The sequence below is a fragment of the Zea mays genome, chromosome 10, assembly GCF_902167145.1.
Source record: "Zea mays cultivar B73 chromosome 10, Zm-B73-REFERENCE-NAM-5.0, whole genome shotgun sequence".
Taxonomy (NCBI): Eukaryota; Viridiplantae; Streptophyta; class Magnoliopsida; order Poales; family Poaceae; genus Zea; species Zea mays.
Window position 1 is genome coordinate 68,861,679 of NC_050105.1, and position 21,459 is coordinate 68,883,137.

The 21,459-nt window shown below is 40.3% G+C and overlaps 1 protein-coding gene and 1 long non-coding RNA gene across 4 annotated transcripts; both read right to left on the reverse strand.

The window, feature by feature from the left end:
* Positions 1–5,064: 5,064 nt before the first annotated feature.
* LOC109943055 (uncharacterized) lies at positions 5,065–5,962 on the reverse strand. The gene is made up of 3 exons (XR_002265669.2): positions 5,448–5,962; positions 5,294–5,370; positions 5,065–5,161 (listed from the first exon to the last, which is right to left on the reverse strand). It is a non-coding gene; the product is annotated as an uncharacterized lncRNA (long non-coding RNA).
* An 8,759-nt stretch (positions 5,963–14,721) lies between these two features.
* On the reverse strand, positions 14,722–20,213 carry LOC103641175 (uncharacterized). 3 transcript variants are annotated; one of them, XM_020546100.3, is made up of 7 exons: positions 19,900–20,213; positions 18,365–18,499; positions 18,153–18,254; positions 17,711–17,788; positions 17,566–17,604; positions 15,716–15,837; positions 14,722–15,223 (listed from the first exon to the last, which is right to left on the reverse strand). In XM_020546100.3, exons 4-7 carry the CDS (start codon positions 17,742–17,744, stop codon positions 15,059–15,061), a joined length of 360 nt encoding a protein of 119 aa, XP_020401689.1. In that variant the 5' UTR covers positions 17,745–17,788; positions 18,153–18,254; positions 18,365–18,499; positions 19,900–20,213; the 3' UTR covers positions 14,722–15,058. The 3 variants fall into 3 exon arrangements, with proteins under 3 accessions (XP_020401689.1, XP_035819285.1, XP_035819286.1); XM_035963392.1 differs by having other exon boundaries at positions 18,153–18,293; positions 19,900–20,137; XM_035963393.1 differs by having other exon boundaries at positions 18,153–18,274; positions 19,900–20,113.
* Between the last annotated feature and the right edge of the window lie 1,246 nt (positions 20,214–21,459).

A 21,459-nucleotide genomic window follows, 5' to 3' on the forward strand; every position in this document is an offset into this window, starting at 1 on the left:
TGAAGAGTTATGGTTAAAACTAGCGACTGTTGTATTGCTGTCCAAAAATCTGCAAGTGCCCATTTGATGATTGAGTTCACCGTTGGGCTAAAAATGCTTAGTTAGCACTTAGCGGGCATAGACTCGTAATGGCTAAACATAGACTAACATGTGTTCCATGATTAAGGTGCTTGCTTGCTGTAGTTGATTGTGATAGATGAGTCCGTCGACTTGGATGCATCGGTCCTCTGTTAAACTTGTTTGTGATACTTTTGTGTGATAAATAGAAGAACTAATGAAAAGTCGTAACAAATTAAATAAACGCTTGTACCTAGGGGGTCGTATTTGTGTTGCGTAAGTATACGAAATGTTTGTCGTCTTTTAGTGGTGTTAGCGTTGTGCGCTCAATGATAGGTAGTGAGCTAACGCTAATGTGTGTGGTTGCTTGGGATGTCTCGCTACTTGGTGTTTAATTCGCTAGCAGGTACTTAAAATATCTTGTGCTATTTCATTATATTCATACATATGCATCTTGCACCTCATATAGGACCGGGAGATGATGATCGAGCCAGCGATGTGGTGCCAACCACAAGACGCAGTCGGTGGACGACCCAAGGAAGGATGGACATAACCAGTGGATGCTCGCCAAGCGAGTACCTCCCCCCCAGCAAACACTATCTAAGTGTTAAAAATTAAAGGCAAGCCTCGGTTTATGCATAACCGTTTATATATGCTATTTTACTGCACTTAATGTTTGTAGGCTTGTACTGTGCACTTAAGTGTAGGAGTTGACTGAAACCCTAGTTGCATGATCTCAGGAATCCTATTGAGGTGAATACTAGTATGCTAGGTCGAGTAGCTGCTTTAATAATTAGGGATCTCGGTAGAAGTCGAGTGATTTTTCTAGCACTCGCGCGAGGTCAGGAATTGATTGTATCCACTTTGATAACACAATAATGATGGTCTGTGGACACGGATCCATGGGGATGCGTGGTCTACGAGATGAAATTGGAATAAGGATTAACGTGCGGATACCTGTGTCAAGCGTTTGAACGTACTAAGCACATGCCGAGAAATATGGTAAATCGGTAAGCCTAGTACCTGATTGAACCTGGCAGCAGATTGCCCTCCTCACGCGACCTGAGACGAGGTCTCCCATTCCGGTTATGGTGGGTACAAGTGCGGTCACTGCACGACGGCCAGTCGGGGTCAGTGAGGCATTGTACGCCAAGGCGGTGAGCCCCTCTCTGCTGACGGGGAATCGATGGGGACGGTTGATGTGTGTGGGGACGGAGTGCCCCTACATGTCGTGTGTTTAGGTTTACCTTGCAAGGATAAAAACTCGATTCGAATCGTCTGCTTCTCGCAGCTAATGAGACTGCTTGATCCATTGTACTGCATTGAGTAATAAGTGGAAATGAGGTGACTGGCAAAAAGATGTTGATTGCTTAAAAATGTTTGATATCATGTATGAGTAGCTAGGTACTCATCTAGTTTAAAAAGGATCACACTAAAACTTGAAAAGCTAAAACTTGATTTTAGACTCAGCTAGTGCTTTTGGCAAACCAAACCCCTCAGCCAAACAGCTGCATGTCTAGAGGTAGAGGAGTAGACTCCTCACACCGGGTAAGTCTAGCTGAGTATTAGTATACTCAGCCTTGCTTGTGGCACAATTTTTGCAGGTACTTCTTAGGATGATTTGTTGCTGGTGTGACTTGGCCTCCATCCCTGCCACCGGGATAGATGGTCAAGTGGGTTACTGCTTCCGCAGGAGAGGACCAGGAGGAGTAGTGTGGCCAGGCTTCGCCATGTTACTCGGTTTTCTCCATTAGTTATTTCCGCTGCATTAAAATTTATGGTTATTATTTCTGAAACTCCGATAATGTAATCACTATGATACTTATTAAATTTGTGGTATTATGTTTTATTGTATTTCTCTGTGCCTCACCTTCGTGTGAGCTAGTGGTATTCGATCCTGGTTAAGTGGCTTTATCGGACTAGATCCGAGGGACTGACGGGTTATTCCTATTTAAGTGTGGTCTAGCCTCTAAGGCGGGACTTAGGCACTTAAATTGGAATAATTCGGGCGGTTCCGCCACAAGGGGTAGATCTGTGCGGGTTGATTTAGTTTAAACCCAGGGACCTCGGTGTAAACTGTTTTTCCAGGAAACTCTTATTAAATCTGTTTTTAAATTGAGCAGAAACTTTGAAAATCCATAACTTCTGTTTAGTTCATCCAAATTTGGTCAAACAAATTTTGTCAGACTCTAAATAATGTAACCTACTTAATAAAAATATAAACCCCCTATGTACTATGAAAAACCTTGAGGTTCTGATTTAATTATAGTTTTAGCCAAAAGCTCAATAATAGAAAGAAAAATAGTTGTACTATTTGACTAGGGTTAGAAAAATTTGGAGAAGTTTATATCTACCTACTGACCTATTGAAAAATATTAAACCTCTCTGGCCACCCCATTAAGTTAGTTTTTACCACTTATTTTACAATATGCTTAAGGTTAAGAAAAATAGAAAATGTGATTTAAATAATGAACCAGAGGGCACCTCTATTTTTGTTAGGGTACTTATTCAATGAAGTTCACTGGAAAAATCTATCATACCCTGTTTAGTATAAAATAAGTAGGATCCCTTTTTATTTTAAGAAAACAAGGAAAACTTAGAAAAACCCTACAAAAATAACCCTAAGATGAAAACACCCCAACCCTTGGGATAACTAATGTTTTGTTATTATAAACATAAGAAAAATACAAAATCTGTTGTTTGATATTTTTCAAATGACAAGTTAGTTATAAGCACCTTTTGGACCTAAAACTTTAGAAAATCACAACTAAATAATCACCAATTAACGTTCTGTGAATTTTGGCACAGAGGTTTAGTATTACTGTTAGATCCCAACAAAAACAACCCTTAGGAAGGAACTCAACTCTAATGGAGAGGTGTAGTGTAAAGTGGCCCATTTTACACCACCTTTGTTATTTTTGTCTAAAGCTTAGCCTTTTTATTTTGAACCTCAATTTCCTAGAATGGGCTATAGTGACCAATGGCAATCCACTGTAATTTTTACAGAATTTTTGGAAAATGTTAAACCACTGTCGTAGTTCAAACCTACACTAGAAACTATAAGTAGAAAATGAAGGAAAGGGAAAAGTGAATGACAGGAGATAGGTGTCATCCTAAAAACTCTTTGTAAACTTGCCCACTGAAGTATATAAAAGCAATACCAATTCCCTATGCCTATCCCTAGCAAAACCTAAACCTAGAAATGATAAGCATAAACCATTAAAAGCCACGTATGACCCAGAAACCCTAAATTGCTCATTAACTTAATTTTTCTTCTCTCAGCATAATGTTATTAAATCCTGCATAATCATGACATACGTATTCATTGCATTCGATAGACTGTAACCTTGCTGACGGAGAGTACGTCCTCGTGCCGGAGCAAGGAGCTGCTCAGGAGGTAGCCCCGGATCCAGCAACCGAGTCTGCACCAGAGGATCTACCTGCCACAGCCTTGGAAGGCAAGCCCCGGTTTATGCATAACCTGTTATTTATGCTATTTTACTTCACTTAATGATTGTAGGATTGATTGTGCACTTAGGTGTAGGAATTGCTTGAAACCCTAGTTGCATGATCTCAGGAATCCTTTTGAGATGAATACTAGTATGATAGGTCGAGTAGTTGCTTTATCTAATTAGGATCTCGGTAGAAGACGAGTGATTTTTCTAGCACTCGCGCAAGATCAGGATTTGGTTGTACCCACCTTCATAACATTATGATACTAGTGGTAGACAGCAATCCATGGGGATGGGTTGTCTACGAGATGGGAAAATGGAATAAGGATTAACGTGCGGATACCTGTGTCAAGCGTTTGAACGTACTAAACACATACCGAGAAATATGGTAAATCGGTAAGCCTAGTACCTGAGTGAACCTGCCCGCAGACTTTACCCCTCACGCGACCTGAGATGTGGTCTCCCATTCCGGTTATGGTGGGTACAAGTGCGGTCACTGCACGACGGCAGTCGGGGTCAGTGAGGCATTGTACGCCAAGGCGGTGAGCCCTGATCTGTTGCCAGGGAATCGATGGGGACGGTTGATATGTGTGGGGACGGAGTGCCTCGCCATGTCGTGTGTTTAGGTTTACCTTGCAAGGATAAAACTCGATTCGAATCGTCTGCTTCTCGTAGCTAATGAGACTGCTTGATCCATTGTACTGCATTGAGTAACAAGTGGAAATATTATGAGTTGATACAAGATGTTGATTGCTAAAAACGTTTGCTACTATGTATGAGTAGATAGTACATATTTAGCCTTAAGAGAGTCACACTTAAATTTGACAAAGTTAAGACTTGATTTAGAAACTCAGCTAGTGCTTTTGGCAACCAAACCCCACAGCCAAACAGCTGCATGTCTAGAGGTAGAGGAGTAGACTCCTCACACCGGGTAAGTCTAGCTGAGTATTAGTATACTCAGCCTTGCTTGTGGCATAATTTTTATAGGTTCTCTGGAGGACATGGTTGCTGGAGTGACTTGGCCGTCCACCTTACCACCGGGTTGGACTGTCGAGTGGGACCCCGCCTCGGCTGAGGAGGAGCATGAGGAGTGATGGGACAGGCTTCCCCATCTCTCTGTTTATTTATCGTTAGTTTCATTCCGCTGCACTTCGAACAATGATGACTACTTTTGCAAAACTCCGATGGTGATGTAATAATTTTAATACTCTTACATACATGGTTTTATGCTTTATTGTATTTGCTCTGTGACTCACCTTCGAGTGAGATTGTGGTACTTGATCCTGTCAGTGGCCTCGTCGGACTAGATCCGAGGGATTGACGGGTTATTCCCATTTAAGTGTGGTCTAGCCTTTAAGGTGGGACTTAGGCACTTAAGTTGGAATAATTCGGGCGGTTCCGCCACACAAATGAGTGCCAAATACAACAAAAGATAACAAACAGTAATTTATCTGTCTAGAGAGAGAGGTATACACAAACGACAAACAACTTTAGTACATTAAGCATGTCCAATCAAGATTCAAAAGAATATTTGTTAAATAGATACATACCTCCCAGAATGTAAGGTTCACTTCACCACTTCTCTGTGGTAATTTAAGGTCAATCCCCCCCAATGTAAGGTTCACTTTACCACTTCTCTGTGGTAATGTACTCTAAAAATGACAAGAATTGTCACTCACAAAGGTAACAAAACTGAGTGCTACTGGCATAACTCATAAACTATAATTAAAGGGAAAATTTGACAATGAGCGTAGTTATTGTGAATAAAGAACAGGGATACTAACAGGATCACTCTTGAAGAAAACCAGTGACGTTCGTGTGAGGATGAACCAACGTTTTTTCCATGATTTCCATCCAATTCCTACAATATTGTAGTTGTAACACTGTTACAGTCTGGAAACAAAGGAAAAAAACAATGTGTGCCACTAATAGTTTTACCTTTCGATGACATGAAGAGAGGGCCACTCTTAAATACCTGCCAGAAGGTCAAGACATGTTAGAAATATTGTACCTATACCTATAAATACAAAATACCAGACTTAAAGAACGTTTTCTTGTCCAGAATTCTTGTTTCAGATAGAAAAATCAAGTCTGATTGAAACAAGCAGTAAACAAAACACAACAGAAGGTCAATGAAAACTTATGTACCTAATGTATCACACCATGAATTCACAACGTATACAGGTTGAAACATCGAGAGAAGTTCCCTAGGTTTGGGCGTGAGAAGGCTCTCCATTGAACAAAATGAATGCTAACAGGCTGCTATTCTGCACCCTTTCTACTTACATGACATCTCATCTCCATTTAGTGATGCTCTGTGGCTGTGAGGATTTTGTATGATTTTTCCCCCATGGCCTGAGTTCGCAGACTTTGCAGCCTGGAGACTTTGCTTCCATGCATTAGGAGCACCATGAATCTGAGTCCCAGCGCCGACCTCCTCGCTGCGCAAAAGCTGTACATAACCAAACATATGTGAGAATAAAGAGTGACATATTCAAAGATGCATATATATAGTAGAACACAACTACAGTCAATCCCCATGAATCAACAAAAGCAAGAGGTCCACTGATACAGCATATCAGCAAATGCTCCTTATAGACATTCTAATAATGTTGCAATATATAGCAGCTTGGTACAGATAATCTAATCATGCAGAACAAAGTTGGCACTTGACAATCCTATAGGGGCTGATATTACCGTTCAATAAGGGGGCAAAATCTACATCACTGCAAAGCAGAATGTAACATAGCACAAGGAAAGAAAATTTTATTACTAACCAGGTATTACAATGTCACCAAGGCCAAGCATGGAGAATGGCCGTGCATCATCCGCAGTAGGAAACAGAAGTTGTACATAACCAAACAAAGCCAAATCAACTGAAGCATCAAGATGAGAAAAATGGAACCAACTAACTGAGTAACTGACAATGGTATTAACAAAAAAAGGTTCAGTATGAAAGAGTGCTGACCTTTATCGGAGCATCAAAAGATTTAGCCACACTGACCATAACTGGAATGAAGAACACCCAGAAAATGTCATACACAAGAAGTCCACCCAGGAAATGGAAAAGGACAATTGCATGTAATAATGAACAGAGAATGATTCACTGGCACAATGTTGAAACAAGTAGAAGAAATCAACTCAGCCATAACTGATAAAATGGTTGTAACATTATTTTCAGAAATAGTCAATACTGCAGTCAAAGTGCAAGGACCCATCCCCAATTACTTCAGAACTACTCCATCCGTCCCAAATTAAATTTGTTTTACTTTTTACTTGATTCATACAATAATTAATGTATGTGTTCTATATATATGTCTAGGTTCATAATTATCCATATGAATATGGACATAAAAATCTAGAGCTAAACGACTACTATTTTGGGACGAAGGGAGTATTAATCAATTATGCATGAGACACAGGTTCCATATTATAATATTCATGATATAATATGATCACAATTCAAAGCTCGCCAAGGAAGTATATGACAAAGTGCATGCTAAAAAACCCCACATCAAGCAATACTTGTTGCCCAATACAATCTGACAAGAATATGAAATTGTACACATTTAAATCCACATACAAACAACAAGCAATACTTTTAACTTCCTATAGTGCATAAGAGATAGCTCCTTTCATAGACAAATGAAGTAAAGATATATTAAGACCAGATGATCCGTAATAAACCATAGATATAATATTATAATGTTTTAGTGGTGATTATGATAGTACAGAGATAATAAAATAAGGACAGGTTTGTGATTGAAATAGTTATGATGTGTTCTCAGAAGTTATAGCAGAAAATATAAGTATATAGTGTTCAGACCAAATCAAGCAATCATTGAGAAAACACTTACCGAGAGAATGGCTCCGGTTTTAAATGATCCCAATGACAGCATCTCAATCCCCTGAGAAAGTGAAGTGTTAAGGTTCTAGTATTTCAACGAGGTCCTACCTTGAAAGGAAGAAGGACAGATCGATCTCTGACAGTCTGACGCCACGTCAACCAGCAGAGAGAATTCCTCAAAGATCGTTAACAAGTCAATCCATCATTGGATCATGCAGGACTGCACCCATCATTTGCTGCAAGCAACCGAGCTGGTTTGGTGTGCTAAAAAGGCCCTCCCGGTTCGATCGAGCAGCACGCCCGGTCGAGGGGGATGCAACCTGATTATTTGGTGATATAATTTGGTTTGATATTGACATCCTAGATGTAGCTCCAAATTGTTAAAATCATGATTTTGGCTCAGAACATCGTTCTCATGAACAGGAGACTGATTATGTTTTGCTACTCGACTCTCACGTGCCGCTCAGCCGTTAATACCATTAAATATGATTGTGCCGTTGCAACGCACGGGTATTGAACATAAGATTCAATTGCATAGTGATCTACCATCCTTATGGCACTACCTCTTATGCACTAATCATCCTCAGAAACAAACATTCCAGTGATAAACCCAATACAACACTACACAAGAGAAAGTTGTACAAAGGCCTTAGAGCACAAAAATATGGAAATTTACTCCATTCCAAACTATGTCATTTTGGATTTTCTAGATAATGTTTTTTTACTATGTATCTAGGCATGACATATATCTAAGTGCATGGCTGCATCTAGAAAAGCTAAACGACTTAGAGAGGGAGTAACAGGAATAGAAAAACAGTAGCATGATTGTACTTAACTACATTTTCATCTCTGTTTAAACATTACAGTCAGCTGTAATAGAACCCTGAAATCAACTATATATTCCATTTAAGGGGCTTAGGCCATAAAACCAAACCCAAACTAATAGGAAGTCCCTGAGGAATCAAATACAATGGTTCGGTGTCGTTTCAACGATCATATAGCCCTAGGAAATTACAATATCAATGTTTTCATGTCCACTGCATATCTGGTCAGTGGGCAACAACTCCATCCCATCCTCTTGGTATATCTATTGTGGACAAAAGAGACACAAGAATTAAAGAACGTAGAAGATAAATACTTAGTCAACTAAAACAGAAGGAAAAAATGGAACAATTAGCTTGCCTGTTCACCATATGCATTCACATTCTTCTGCTCACTGAACAGATAGGTATCATTGAATTGATTATCACATAAATCCGATGAAGGACCAACCGAGGGTAGTGATTTATCTTCTACACATTGGAATGCTGAGAGATCATCCAGAATATCATAATCGGAATAAGACGAGTCAAACCCTTGTTGCAAAGCAACATCAGAAGAATAAACAGCATCTGAAGAAGGAAGCCAAGATAACTCATCTGTATTCTCCAGCTGCTGCTGATCATATGTGAAATCAGATCTCCTTTTTCCAATAAAAGTAAAAAAGAAATAGAGTTAATCATCTCTTTAAACAAATCAAGATTTCAGACAGTAAGCTATAAGTTCTGAATACTGAGCTGGTTTGGTGTGCTAAAAAGCCCCTCCCAGATCGATCGAGCAGCACGCCCGGCCGAGGGGGATGCAACCTGCTCCCGCCTAAACTCCACGGCGGAGGAGGCGACGAGCGGTTCATCGGCGATGGGGGGTGGATCAGACGGTTGGCGACGGTGGAATTGAGGCCGGGGCGGCGTTGGCGGCGGGCGAAATCGGGGACATGGCTGTAGGGGATCCACCCGCGCCCACGACGAGGGAGTCCAGCACGGACTCTCGTTGCCGCTGCTTCTGCATCTTCCCGGAGCAGTCCACCACGGGTGCCTTGGTCAACAGCTCCATTGCGGCGCGACGAGGGCGAGGTTCACAGCCCTATGCCTCTGGTCTTCCTCAGATCTTGGTGCCGGAAGCACAGAGCGCGGAGGTGATCGCCTCGTTCTCGAAGGCAGCGACGGAGGTGAGGTGAGGCGATCGGGGGATGAGCAAGTAGGGCAGGCCGGAGGTGACGACTGGTGGGAGATGGGGGATCGTGGGCGGGTGGGCGTCGGGGGAGAGATCGGGCGCATCGGACGAAGGAGGGCTTCACGAGACATTGGACGGTTGAGATTGCAGAATGGCAGAACGGAGCTGAGGCAGGCTACTCTTAGAGCCTTAATAAGTAGTAAAGATTGGTTGCCTGAACCACATGTGAATATACCAGTTTGTTTATGTTAATTGGCTTGAGAGCAGTAATGCAAGGCTCTAATCTATCACCTGAGCAGTAATGCAATCAATAATTAGAATTGAATAAAAAACGGAAATGCAACCAATTAAAATAAAGATTGCAAGGGGAGCACAACAGAATACATGTTCTGAATATGTTGGTGCTAGATTTCCAAGTGTTGCTTCAAGCAGAGGAGCGTCTTCTAGGCCACCTTCTTCTCCAGTGCTTTCTTGTCCCTGCCAACAACAACCGAATGGGGACAGGGTCAGCGCCAAGCAACAGAGATGATATGGACATGTCGCAGAACCATCAAAGAATAAGCGCATCTCTTGCGGCTGCCGCCGCCCGTCCTAGGAGACCTTAGCGTTGGGCTTCCGCGCCGCTGCATGCTCATGATCGCAGCCACGTTGCTTGCTGTGTGCGCGCAAGTGATGGATTGGAGCCGTTGTGGAACGAAAACAGCATATAAAAATGCTAAGCATCTAGGCGCGACATATTTGCTGAGAGAGCGGAGCAGCATGGTTGTTGAGGGATTGGATTGATAGAACAAGGGGTATCTCAGTGCAAAGGGCCTCGTAGGGAAGATTAGGCAATCAGCCTGAAAGTTTCAGACATATGCTTGTCATGTTTCTCAGTAACCATAGGTCCATTAATATGAACAGAACAGGCAGTACACAGTTTCGAATGTGTAACGACAATTTGGAAGTTACAACAAAACATGTTTTTAAGGGGAAAGCATAGAAGAGACATCAACAGAGAACATCTCAACAACCAGGAACACCAAAGGGAATAATCGTGTCCCAACATTTCATAATAACATGTACTACATGAAAAAACAATTCCCTGTCGGTATGTAGCTGAAATCACTGTCAGTTATTGAAGTAGGAGCAACAAACCAGCAAACCAACCAGTAGGGATACTTGGTGCATTTTACCTGTTCGTGTTATGAACTGGGATGATAATCATGCATCATAGCCACTTGATAACAGGAACAGGCACCATGGCCAGAAAAACACATCAAAATCAAAATCAATACAAAGTACACAATGCAAATATACAATTCCATGTAATTGGCATCAAATACCAGTCTCTCTGGCATCCCGATTTGTTATAATTTCTAGACAAACAACACAAAATGCTGAAATCTTCACAGGAAAATTCAGACATATGCTTGTCAATTGTAACTATATAATTGTTGGCCAACAAACTCAAAACAAAAAAGGAAGGCAGGCCTAGAGAAAGGACAACTTGATACGACCTATAACACAAGCAAAACTTGCACAACACAGCACATTGTGCTCAGATGTGTACACTGCCCTAGGATGAATAATAAGTACCAGTAACACAGATAGATTGAAATGCAAATTAACCAGCTCCGACAAACACACAAAGGTTAGGGATTAGCTACAAATACAGTTTGCCAAGGTCCTATAGCATTCTTTTAAATCTAAGGATAATAAACTGTTCCAACCAAGAGCCCGCAACATGATTCGACAATAATAGGTGCACTTAAATCTCCAGTTTGCAATGACACTTCACAAGAATGAGTCATAAGCTACACAAAATACTAATGTCGTGGTTTAAATACATGTTCCATCACGAACTCTTAGCCTAGGCTGATCAAGCAGCATTAAAGTTGAAATCTCTGCATGGAGCATGATGCAACGACCTAACGCAATAATGAGAGGATAAAATAGAAAGGTGGGCAGCACATACTCCTTGGATCTTTTTCCCGGTGACCGGGCACTTCGGTCCGCTCGCTCGCTTCTTGGTGTACTGGTACACAAGTTTCCCACCTAATCAACTGCAACACAACAACGACACTAAGTGAATATACGAGATTAAGTGGTAACAGTGCGATATCCGGTCTAAAGGGTCCTAGATCTCAAGGGCAGATCCATCTAACTCCTAACCAAAACATGAACAAATCAGCGAGAATCCTATCTCTACAACCTGCACGAACAGAAACAACGCGGGATGAGTGCGCTGATCTTACCAGGTGTCTTGACGACGCAGGTCTGGTTCGATTTGGTGGCGTAGCTGTGCCGCTTCCGGTAGGTGAGCCACCGCACCATCTTGCCCCCAGCCGCTGCTTCCGGTAGGGAAGATGACAGCCGAGACGCACGGCGATGGGGCGGGGATTGTTGAGATGGGGGGAGCAGATCGTGGGGGGAGGGAGAGTGAGGATCGCGGCCATCGCGGCGGCTCGTGGGGGAGGATCGCGGCCATCGTGCAAAACAGTAAGACATACGGCGATCGTGTCCACTATCTTTTGCTTCGAGGGTGAGGATTGAGCAGGGACAGATCGACGGTGCAGATTGGCTGAAGGCAGAACCAGGTGGAGGCAGCCTACCCCTTACACTCTTAATATAGTAGTATATATATATATATATATATATATATATATATATATATATATATATATATATATATATATATATATATATATATATATATAGCCAGCTACTCGTGCTTTGCTATGGTTTTTGTATATCATATAAATAGATATTAAGATATTTATTCAAATATAATTATTGTTTATTTCTAAACACTAAGGTACATGTGGTCGGTGGTTAGCCCCAAATTTCCGAAGTTGGGGTGTGGGTTTGAGTGCAGCCTAGAGTGTCAGCGTGTCACATGGCAGTAGCTGAGAGAGGGACAGGAGAACCAGGTGCGTGGGGCGGGTTTAGAGTGTCAGTGTAGAGGGTGAAGCTATGGTAGCACCAGGTGCCCACATTAGGTTCTTAATAGAGTAGTATAGATAAATAGGTATTGTGATATTTATAAACACTAAGGTATGTGTGGTCTAGTGGTTACCCCCAAATGTTTGGAGCAAGGGGTATGTGGGTTCGAGTGCTCGCTTTACATTATTTTTTGCACGGTGTGGTAGCACGGAGGGGTGAAGCCCTGGTATCACCAGATGCCCACATTAGGTTCTTAATAGATTACTAGGTGGATGCTCGTGCGTTGCAACGGGAAGATAAAATACCATGATAACTCATGTACAAATGTGTTATAATATTATAGGAAAAGGTTTCGTAATTTCTTTGTAATCCTACCCATACATTAATATACAAAAATACTAATTATTATTCTATATTTTTGTTAGTATCACTAAAAGTAGATGTTTACATACCTTAAAAGATATAGGTGTATATTCGTCTGTTGCTATGGAATCATTATGATAAGATACATTGATATGCAAAAATACTAATTATTATTCTATACTTTTGTTAGCATCACTAAAAGTAGATGTTTTCATATCTTAAAAGATATAGTAAGGTACGTGCCAGAGTAAGTCACTTTTTAAGGAATATACTCTGACATCATGAACTTAGAAAACTTGCTAGCAGCAATCCACCGCCTACTGCTTGTCTCTCTGTAAGAGGTAGCCAGCTCCCGTTCCTTCAAATACATGGAATGCTTGGTGTGATTTGAGTACACAGAATGACAATTTCTACAATCAGAAGCCACTAACTGCATACAAGCAAAACAAAAGGAATAATTCCATTTCACATTGAATCAGATATTAGAAGTTGGAGCACAACTCGTTTGTTAGTTTTTTTGCCGAAGCCCAACGAAAATTACAAACAGAAAATGGATAGAGCAAGAAAAGGAGTGCTCCAAATTAATGACATCTAAGTAAAAGGCATCAACCTTTTCCTTTCTGCTTCTATGTACCCTAAATAAACAACCTAAAACCTAAAACTTAACCCCCCTAACTCTGCTCGTGTCAGCTGCTATAGGTTTCCCTATAATGTGCCATATATTAGCCTCTCAATATCAGACTCACAGAATGGTTCCAGAATCTTGAATTCAATCTCCAAGTACTCTCTCGGAACCCGCATGTTCAAAACCTGAAAATATGGTGTTATTAGTGTATCAAAAATGAGTATATGAGTGGCATTATCTAGGGTTGGGAGGTGAGGAGAACCAGAAATGGTTTCTTCGGATGCGCTTATTTTTTCTGATTTAGGAGAAGCACATCCTATTGAAGTTAAACAGAAGAGAAATGCTACCATTATTAAAATGCCAGAAGTTGAACAGAAGGGCAATGCATACCTATATACACACACACACCCCCTTATTAAGCTACGATGCAATATGTTTAAGCATGAAATTAGCATTGATGAGGGATGAACAAACCTCATGCAAAATAGAGATACAGATGAATTAGGTTACCAGACGAGTACAATGGTTCTTTTGTTGTATATTATCTGCTGCTACTACTACTACTACTTCATTAGTTCATTCTCATATGTTAAAATATTAAGAAATACATACCCTGCCAATAGTGCCAATGATGGCAGTGACAAATGAACAAATTGAGCCAACAAATGGATAAAAAGCATTTCTACCTTTCTAATAGCAGCAGTTGGGTTGCCAGCAGCACCAAGAGCATCAGTTCTCTCAGATTTTGTGGCTCATTCCAGCCATCTCAACAATACCACCAGCATTGTCACTGATTGGACCATCTCAGCAATATCATAGTGATGTTTGACCTTGACAGTGAATCCGTTAATCCCAACAGAGCTGCTTTACAGAGCCTCTGATGCTAATGATATGGCAAGTCATTGGAAATTTGGATTGGATAAAAAATAATCTATTTAGAATAAAAAAATTCAAGCCCAAGAAATATATGCACATCCTGAATTACAACCTCACCTTAAGCATATCTTATACATGTCGACCATCCTGCATTGCATATATCACGACAAATCGATTGGAATGAAATAAAAAAATCAATGGAAGCATGCAGGGAGAGGGCTCGAGACTGGACCACCTTGTACATGTTGATCTTGGTGATCTGGTAGGAGACATCGCGCCAGGTGGTCTTGGCAACCTTGTCGCTACTTCCTCTCCACCCTTCTTTAGAGCAGCAGCACACCACCTCACTCGATGTTCTCGATGGAGCGCAGCACACCAACAATACAAATCATTTATTTTAAAAATGATTATTTTCTTCAAGGACAGGCCAGGTTTCTTGGGCCCTTCTTCCATTTTAGGTAAAATAAGCATCATGCATGGACAAATGCATATCAATATATATATATATGGACCTGTATAAACGACACATACTATACAACATTATATGCTTAATTAATCAGGCACAGCCACAAAAGCATGCAGCATTAGTTGCTTGAATACTGACAGTACAAATTATGTATCATAGAACAAGTGTACCAAAACTATATATTGCAGACAACAGCCATCTCAGATGTCAAGCACACAGATACCATCGCATCACTTTTCTAAATTACATCAAAAGTAAACAAACTCCAAACATGGTCTAATGAGAGTCTATATTAAAAAACAGTTCCAGCATTTGATATTACTGTTAAAAGAAGTGGTACTGGTCTTCCATTCCATCACAAGAATCGTGACAATTTAAACTATGTAGGAACAAAGGAGGAGAAAATAGAGCAGCAGAAACAGGTTAGACGCCTTGCCATTTTCCAGAGCAGGCCCTTATGCCATTACAGCTTTAATTTCTTCCTCAAGTTGTTTTAGCTCTATCAACCTTGCTACCCATGCCCGCTCTCTTGCCACAGCAGCCATCTTCCTTTCTGTTCGTTCTGCCTCCTTTCTCTTAACAGCAGCAGAATACTGAGCTCTGCGCTTCTTCTTCTCAGCCTGTTCAAGTAACACATGCATTTTAAGTGTTTCATTAGAAACTAAGGGCGATACATCAGAGCTCAGATCCAGGTAACATTACTCAGCCATACCGACTAAGTTGCTTTGATTGATACTTCAGTTTACTCATGTATCTCTATGCCAGGCTTGGGTTATGCCATTCACTTGCTTGGGTCCAGGAAAATGAACAAATTGTAAAATAGTGAATCAAAAGAAGGTTGATTTTAAACTCTGCTGAGCACCGCTGGAATTGACTGGGTGGCATAAAAAGTTATTGTGTAGATCCGTTTCATGGTGACACTTGGGACTGCTAGGCGACATCTACCTATCAACTCTCAAGGTTTTATTGGTGAAAAAAATCCCCCTTCCAGCATAAAGGAAAATCAGGCTAGGCTTACATAGCATAAAACAGAATATCGTAGCAGTAAATCAAGTAATATATTTATTATATTAATAACAGTAACGACTATAGAGAATGCAAAGGGCATTCACCATGATAAAGTCCTTGCGCTGCTTGATCCGCTTCTTCTCCTTCCTCCCTCGCACGCTCCCTTGGTTCGGCTGACTAACTGGTATGGGCTCGTCAGGCTTGCACTTCACCCAGTAGTACGGACCTGCGGACGAGCAGCAGCATGGACATTAGTGACAGAACAAGCGGACGAACGGTGTTGAACCTATCAGGGGACCCCAGCAGAAACTCTGTAAATAAACTACAAGAACACAGACACGCTCCAATCAAGCAGCGAAAATAAAAGGAATGATATAGAACAGATGCAAAAATAACTTTCCTGCCACCGGCGCCCGACGCCGTCCCCAAGGTCCTTTCGTGGAGGTTGGAGCTGTAGCAGGAAAACGAGGCAGGATTGCGGCGGCTGGTAGGGCGGTTCGCGGCTTTTGCGGCGATCGCAGTGGGATTGTGGCGTGGGAGTGGGTGGTAGAGCGGTTCGCGGAAGGATTTGCGGGCGGGCGGTAGGGCGGGCGGGTGGTAGGGACAGCGGTTTCCTGCGGCGAGGTTTCCGGCGTGCGGGCGGGTGGAGGCGGGCGCGGGCGCGGGGTTTCCGGGGGCGAGGGCGGTCTACACAACGCTCTTAATTGTTAGGAGAGATAAGCTAGATTATATAATCCTATAGGCAAACAAGCAGTGCCTTAACAGCTAACACACGAAAGGATGTTATGGATAACATTATCAGTATCTTTACGCCCTCCCCAATTGGTAATTGGTGCAAAATCACACATTTCAGCACATTAAAAGCTTGTTTTTTAAGATCTCGACATTTATTAACACATACACAAGCCATAAGCAACAACACTTCATCAGCTTTAGACTACCACATTAACATGTACATATATCAGCATTTTGGCAAAAAGCATAATTTGTTTAATACCTTGAAGACCGATCAACAAACAAGAAAATCAAATCACAATGAAAATGCAAGTAAATTGCGGTCAATGAGACAAGTGCATCCTAATCATTGTGGCAATAATATTTATTAGGAAATGAAAAACATATAGAGCACTAAGAGAAGAATGTAAAGTACACCAAAATTATTTGATCCCATTCACAAAAGATGCCACCACTAAAGAGGCAGAAAATCAAGACCATGTTGACCTAGTTTTAGACACTAGCACACATATAGCACAATAGCCAGTAGCCTACCTTACCATAGAACTTCTAATTCACACATACATTCAAAATTGAAGTGTCCTTGGTTCTAGACTATTCTCAATAACCATCCCAGTGTTCCCAAAAACGGGCCTAAAGGAGTGCAATGCAGGTGAAGTACTTGCACATTAGAACTATGTTCAATACTAATAGCAAACATCAAACTTAAGAGAAGAGCGAATCCATCAGATTCTGATATGATACAGTCAATTAACTCATCATGTGTACTACAACCTACCACATAAACACCACCTAGTAGACATCCTGTTGTCTTTAATTTAGGGAACGAAACAACCAATTGAACTGTACCACACTCTTATTTATTTTCTTGAACTGAAGTTATGGTAGGTATCCTATATTATTTCTACTATCTCAAAAGCCTAAGAACTCCCAGCTGTGTGGATAGGCTATGATTCCTTATTTATAACAAAAAGGTTTCCCAAAAGTTGGTCTATACTTTGTGAAGGATGAGAAGACCAGGATTTTTTTGTCCCTGTTTTAATTATCAAAGGAAGTAAGATGCTAGTCTAAAATATATTGTTTCATAGGATTAAACCTATGGAAGCTTTTACTAAGCTTTTAAATGACTCATATAAAATGCTTAACTGAAGTCTAAAAAAACCACAACAGAAATATAAATCAATCATTTTAAAAGCACAATATTTATGTACTAAATTACCTTTCCAAGCCTCCCAAAGAGGATTCGATGAAGAAAAAACTGCAGTAATGTAAAGCTGGTATGAGCTGGGTCTCGGGAGGAAGGAAAGGTGACTCAAGCAGCAATGAGAGAAAATGGCAACACTAAAAATGAAAAAAATACTTACTTGGAAGTACTTGGGAAGAGCTTTGGAATTCCATGCCCCTTGAAGTTGTTAAAATTCAGGTGCCTTAAATTTAGGTACCTGAGCACAAACATATTACTTTTCATACACCGTGTCTAAAAGTGACTACTTATCCTCTATTCATTGTTGTTACATATTCCAAAATCAATCTAGTGTCTTCTAAAAGTCACAACTATCGATCAAGATAAGTCCAGGAATTATGGTTTAAAAATTTACTACAACCAACCATAAAATTCAATATTAATCTAGGAAGTGTGTCTATATGCTGAGGTTTCTCATCATCATCTACTATAAGATGGTGAAATCAGATCAAATACACAAATATTAAGCTACTTGTAAGTTACGAAGACAATATAAAAGACCACCATTGCATTGGATATTATAAGTTACTACAAAGCGAGCTTTGGATACTAATATAGCATGCCTTGGATAGAAGATAAAATGTCCATGTCAAGACTGCTGCAGAAGTCTCATGACCAACAATGAGCATGGTCATCAAATCATCACGAAGTTGCTTGCTGGAGACCTATGATAGATGGATTGAAGCTACATGACGATGAGCAAGCTGAAATAAATAAAAGAACTTATTTATATGAAAGGTAAATAAATTATAGACAGAAGATATGGTTTATGTACCGTAGCGCTCAATATAGGCTAGACATGTCCCCTTAGCACTCTCCAATGCCTTTATCCAAATGAAACCGACCAGAATGGTTAACCAATATAGGGACATCCTTGTAGATAGAGGCATATAGAACCACCACTCTCCACCTAAAAAGAGAGATGCATACGTGATGACCAAATTTTCAAATGGGTAACAAGTTTAGGGAAAAATAACATGACAAGGATATCATGGCGGCTACACTTGATTTCTGTGAGACAATATTGTTTTTTTTTGTTTTCTCTTGCTTGCGTTTAAGGATAACAAAGCCCCTCTTTAAAGATTTTTATTGTGCTTTTAGTAAGTTCAACAAAATGTGTGCTTCTGCCTAATTACAACTGTTTTTCTATAAAAAATTACACCTTATAGAATGCCTCACAACACCCACACTCACTACTATGAAAGAATCATCATGCTCGCATTTTTCAAGTAAACATGTAGTGCATAACACAAAGATACACAAACATATAGGTCTTACATGGCAATATACCATCATTTGTAGGTTTTTAACTCTTCATCTAATATTAGATCACAGGATAATACAACCCAACTATTCTGTGAGGATGCATATAGTTTCTATCATTAGAAGATCACGTAAGCAAGAAGAAGGAAAAGTAAAACTTACTAATCATGTTATGGCAGCACAACAACATGTCCAGAGGATGCATAATACCATAAATAGACGATACAAAGTGTTTATTAACATGCCAATGGGCGAACATAGTGACAATAGACCAGATGACCAAATTACATAAAGGTTTGGACATAGGACATTAGCACACAAAAAAAACAGAATTCAGATCAGTGCAGCATGGTGTCGGGGTCTAGGATCTTGATGAAGCTACGGTGGCGGCTAAGCGGGCAGGCATTGTCGACCACAATACACAATAGTGCGGGACATTATAAACATGTAGTTATTTGCACAAATAGACCAAGTTTTTTGGCACAAACAGACCAAGTTGCAGAGGCTTAAACATAAAGGGAGAAAAGGACTATATCCATGTCCGAAAGAGGAGAAGCATGGGCATTAGCTTGAACATGTTAGAAATGAAATGCAAAGATCCAATAGTAACCTAAGATACAATAGGGTAACACCATCGGAACAACTTTTGAGTAAAAGACTTTTGAAACACTGAGAAGCTCTATTTCTGTGAGAGGAAGCTGTATGGTGAGGTCAAGGTATGGTTATCATCTGCTGTTGAAGAACTGTCCTTGTTTTAAATATATACTACAATAGAACTGATCTATGAATTGGAGCTACAATATTGGTGGTTTATGGAAACGTTCTTTGGAAACTAAATGATAACATTGTATTTGTATGACATGATGCAGTCATGTCATAATGTGTAGTGTTAGTTATATGTCAGTCTTATTTCGCTCTAAACTATGCACTTCGTCTTAAACTGAGCCTATTTGGACTGCATCAAGAAGCACGCCACATTCGTCTTCATCTAGTAGTAATCATCATATATATTTAGGAGTAGAAAACTTATCAAACCACATTGCATACCATGTTCATGCTCTAGACGTCTCCTGCTGCTAGTGGAGGTTGCCTTAATTTGTGTCCCTACAGAAGATGCGGTTCCAGTTTCAATGCCTGTCAAAGAGCATCTAGATATCCTCGATGGACACATGTTTGGTCTCCGTCAGCAAGAGGATGATGAAGATGAACATGGCGATGATGAATGAGGTGAAGAGGAGTATCATATGGATAAAAGAAGATATATTTACTCTTTAAGGACTTCAGTTGCTGCATGTTGCATTTGCACTATGAATGCAGTGATTTTGTCAGTGACAAGATAATCATCCATTGCAACGAAGGTTTGTGTCCATTTCCATTAAAGGCGTCAGATTCTGCCTATAAAAGAAATGAGACATTCCCATGTCAGGAAGCAGCTTGAATCCAAGTTAAGTCAGTGTTCTAACATAATTTTAATTATCAAAACATCTAGAGTGCTTGAAATCCATTCATACGAAAATGCTTGAGCATAGAATGAGGAGGCTGGAGCATAGATGTACTTGTAACTGTGCACCATTTGTACACTGGGCAAAATCCAAGTAGAGATGGCTACCTAATATGGTGACATGAACTCTAACATACAAGCTAAGCAATGTCATTGCCCACATTGGAGAAACTGTTTTTTTGAAACCTAAGAAATCAGAGAAAAGCCACAAAAACAATAACATTGTTAGAAATGCATATTTATGATTAGACAATGAATAGACCCAGCAAGTCATGCATAGCAGTCAGCCTTAATATAATAGTATATATTTATAGCCTCTATCCTATAACAAATGTCATTTTTTAACCAAACATTATTTGAACCTTCTAGTGCAAAACGATCCTAATAAACACTTTCTCGGACAAGCAGTCAGCTCCTCAAAAGGAAAAGGGAAAAAAGAACCACCTCAATGGATGAATATGCTAGTGAACTAAACAAGCAAAATGCACTGGTCAGCTATATAGTGTGAAGCTAGAAACTTATAGCTTCACTTTCATGATAGTTATTACCTGACTTATATGGTCCCTGGCATTTTGCAGCTGAATTCTAGTCCTACTATTTGCCATCCCTATTTCTAGGATTGGGTCAATTTTTGTTAGACAAATTATTAGTAATTTACATGCTCTATAGCGTAGGGAAGATCGATTCTGCTAGCTAGATTATTGCACATACTTATATTTTGTCTATGCAGGTAAGTTGTAGCCACCTAATTGGAGCAGAAATGAAATTATACATGGTTTGAACCTAAAATATCCTTGACCTTCCACAAAGGACATAAGGACAAGGGACTATGGAAGAACACTATTAGCGCTTCAGAAAAAGCCCAACCGATGCAAGACTATTAAATACCAACCGATGCAAGACTATTGAAATTAAAGCCCAACCGATGCAAGGGACTATGGAAGAACACTATTATCCTATAATGGTGCTTGTAGTAAATACAGAACATCGCATAGATATATGGACAGAGTCTCCAATTATGTCATCTATTCAAAGATAAAGGATTAAATGCTCAAATCATTTCAAACAATTCCATAGATGGCTTCTTTCAAGCATCTAGCAGAATA